Source organism: Etheostoma spectabile, chromosome 19, assembly GCF_008692095.1.
Source record: "Etheostoma spectabile isolate EspeVRDwgs_2016 chromosome 19, UIUC_Espe_1.0, whole genome shotgun sequence".
Taxonomy (NCBI): domain Eukaryota; kingdom Metazoa; phylum Chordata; class Actinopteri; order Perciformes; family Percidae; genus Etheostoma; species Etheostoma spectabile.
In genome coordinates, this window is record NC_045751.1 from 12,333,807 (window position 1) to 12,337,651 (window position 3,845).

A 3,845-nucleotide genomic window follows, 5' to 3' on the forward strand; every position below is an offset into this window, starting at 1 on the left:
GACTCTCCGGTAAACAGAGTGGACCAGTTTGGTTCAATGGTCAACACAGCATCTAGAAACCAGCACAAGATAGATAGAGAGTAAAAAGTGTTTCTTTTTATTCCATGTATTTATCATACACTGACAAAACAGAACACAGAACGAGGATGTAGTGAAATGTGATGAAGATGGTGAGTTGCCATGAGTGAATATATAAAAAGAAACAAATTTATATAATTACCTTGAGCATGTCCACAGTAGAGGAGCACTAAAATAAAGTTTTAAATCTCATCAGACTTCAAACTGACAGGAACTATTAAATATATAATAACCTCAGGATTTAACAAGTGTTATCAATGGTAACTATAATTTAAACGGAGAAAGTCACTGATGTACTCACAGAAAACCCCCAGCACCCAGAGCAGAGTGTGTCCCATGTTTACATCCAGCACCGACAGTTGTTAATCCGCCTCAGCTTGGTGTGGAGAGAAAGCTGTAAACTGTGGCATATAAAGAAAAATCAGGAACTGTGGAAACACACAACATGCATTACATTTGAATGTTGGATCGGAAGTGTTCTCTGACTTCTTCTTCTGAGTTTACACAGTCTGTACTTCCTTCCCTTAAAATCTATGATTGCACAGCTAGACTGGTTAGATTTTTGTTGCGTGCATAACTCAACTGCCCACCAGCATGCACCTCTATTGCTGCTGTCATACTCATTTATCAATTCATGGGCTTTCTTACTCAGTTGGGTAAAATGTTGAACTGCAGTTACACTGTAAAGAGAGAAGTATCACTCCAGCACAGAAGTTTTACATGTCCTCACTTTATGATGAAATTCAAGTTCCAATTACTGTAATAACTTTATCTACAGGAAGTGACTTTGCTTGACAGCCCTGCCCCCGCTCCCAGATAGACGCTGCTACATTGGCTGTGACACAGTGGGGTTTGTCACAGATAAAATAATGTGTTTTAGCTTTCAATAACTACACAGTGTGAATGCGAGAGAAAAACAACAAGCATTGTTATCTGGCTTTAGATGATGGATTATTCAACTCTCCAAACAGATGAACTTGTAGTTTCACATGATTACAGAAACCCACAGAAATAATATCTAGCTAAAAAACTGATTAAAGAAACCCTCTATGAGAAATAATAATTAATAAAGTGATTTACGGAGCAGATACAGTAAGAAAATAAATATTTTATGAAAATCAATACCAAGTCCACTTTTGCCAATCTTGATAGTGGCAGATGAACCCTGTGGGATTTGCTTCACCAGTGTGGCCACCCACTCAAACAAGCAATTAAAAACACAGCTGACACATTACTACTAAAAAAAGAGGTTTGTTGATGCATACACAGGCTAAAAAAAAACGACTTCAAAACCTCTCTGTTTGGGTAAAGTAAAATCATCAAGTAACAGCAGGTTATTAAATCTATTAAAGTAATGGTGGATGTCCATCCTGGATCTTTCTTAACACTGAAAAGATGCAAACTTTAAAGCAGCTGGTTATTAAAGCTCAAATATACTGAATCAATTTATTCTATTTATAGCTTTCCTACAAAAACCTTTAAAAAAATATTACAAATTTACTATAAAATAAAATGTGCTGTATTTATATAGCACTTTTCCAGTCTTGACAACTGCTCAAAGCGCTTTTACATCTACAGGAACATTCACCATTCACACACATTCATACACTGTGGCCGGGGCTGCCGTACAAGGTGCCACCTGCTCATCAGATAAACATTCATACACATTCACACTCCGATGCGCAGCACCGGGGGCAACTCGGGGTTCAGTGTCTTGCCCAAGGACACTTCGACAATGACTGCAGGGGTGGGGATTGAACCACCAACCTTTCGATTGGCAGGCAACCGCTCTACCACTGAGCCACAGCCGAAAGCTATAAATGCAGTGTATTAATATTAAATGAAAATATTCCTCGCTAGTCATTTGCTAAAAGATAATAAATCTACATCATGGAATTCTTTCAAATGATCTACCATCAAGTCAACTGTTTATGAGCGCGTCTGATATTTGGATAGCAGGGGTGCACACAATACATTTATTTATTAAAAAAAATTAAAAAAGATGTCAACTGTTTGTCAATCCACCTCTCCTTACAGACCTAGAAGCAAATAAAAACACATTCAAAGATATATTGTTGTTCAAGATGTAAGCAATGCTAATAAATAATAATTGAAGTATGCACATCATGTGGCCGCACTATTACCAAGAGCTGTTGGTGGTTTAACGTCAGAATAAACTGTTTCAACAGTTGCTGAAGCAGTTGATCTCCCTATAAATGGGGAGGTGATAAGCTTAAAACAATTAATAAATAATGAAAATATACTGAACTGTCAGGTACATCATCTCCACTAATACCAAGAAGGAATGTAATGCAGTACTCAAACTGGCCACATAGATTATACAACTTTAATGGTTAAAGAAATCAACAAAATACTCAATATTTGTGATATTTTCTTTCTGCCAAATGAGTTGGTGCAACTTGTTTTGTTTACAAAGGTGCTGCTAAATGTTGATGGTACTTACTGAAGGTTGAGACTAAAATTGAATTATATTAAAATAGGCTAAACCATACATACCTACAGTAAAATCTACAAACCATAGAAAGAATATGTTGGTTAATTTTAGTCAGCTACAGTTATTAAGATACCGTATAGGACCGCAGTAAATGTCAGTGTACCGTACTCCTCTATATTGCATACAACACACTGTAACAGTATAACTATAATGTATGTTGAAACACATAATGACAATTGCATGATGACATTTTCTTTTAGATTAATTTTAAAATAACAAAGAAAATGTAAAGAAACCATACCCTGTATAGCGATGTTAACTGCGTTGCTGAACTCTCCTGATCCAGACTCACACCAGAACCCCACAGCACCGGGTCTGGTACTGTCCATGTTGCATGTAGATCCGGTCATTGTCTCCACTTGGAGCAGTGTGACCCGTAGCAGTGCTCAGCAAGACTCTTCACTCTCCACTAGTAGAGTTTCCCTCACAGCTCACTGACACAGAGTCAGAGGAGAAGTGGTGCACTCTGTCAGGACTCACTGTGAGAGACGCTGACAAATCAAATTCTGAAAAACAAGTGAATAAACATTAAAAATGCCACAATGCAAATATTCATACGCTCTAATTGTTTTTGCACAGGATTAATGCTAACATTTCAACAAGGTGCCGCGTTTTTGTGAAACCATGATATCTATCTTGAAAACATTTCACCATCTGAGTGAATGTAGACAACCAAGTGAAGTATTTCATATTCAATACACATTCAGTACTGCGTTGTCTCGCACAGTGGTTTCCTTTGCCTGAATTTGATTTTTTATAAAAGCTGTGTCTGTCTGCACACCTACCTGACCGCTGACCAGGTGTCTTCTAATTACTGATGTCCTGGCTGTTGTGTGAGGTCAACACTACACGTATCACTAGTAAAATGAGCTAAACTAGCTGAATTAAATGTACTCATTGCAAAGAGAAAAGTTTCAACAAATATCATATCACTCTCTGGTGACTAAGGTTTGTAACGCTATCATCAGGTGAATTGAAAAAGGAAAAGGTTGAAGACAAAAGAAGTTTTCCAGTCCAGTATGTGAAATCATCCAGTAAGGTGGAAATCAGAACATTTGGCTCATAAAGTCACCGCGGTTAATTAATCTCTTCAATTGGGGGTGCGTGGATATACACAACTAATTATTTTACAACACATGCATTACTTTTCAAGATACTGTAGATAGATTTATGAACCATGGTGAGAAGAACAGACAGACCAGATAAACTTTGCTCTGCACACATATCCTGCTGTGTGTGTCTGTCCATCAAC

The 3,845-nt window shown here is 37.5% G+C and overlaps 1 protein-coding gene across 3 annotated transcripts in view; it reads right to left on the bottom strand.

The window, feature by feature from the left end:
- Positions 1–3,095, bottom strand: part of LOC116706950 (Fc receptor-like protein 5) — a 10,264-nt gene extending 7,169 nt beyond the window's left edge. Inside the window, exons 1-4 of one of the 3 annotated variants that reach the window (XM_032544020.1) lie at positions 2,835–3,095; positions 380–479; positions 221–247; positions 1–52 (exon numbers count right to left, since the gene is read on the bottom strand). The exon at positions 1–52 is cut by the window's left edge and continues 221 nt beyond it. In XM_032544020.1, the coding sequence (XP_032399911.1) occupies positions 1–52; positions 221–247; positions 380–416 (116 nt within the window). In that variant the 5' untranslated portion in view covers positions 417–479; positions 2,835–3,095. Of the gene's footprint in view, positions 53–220; positions 248–379; positions 633–2,834 lie in introns of those variants that run through there. The other 2 variants (XM_032544023.1, XM_032544022.1) reach the window with 2 other exon arrangements.
- Positions 3,096–3,845: the final 750 nt, after the last annotated feature.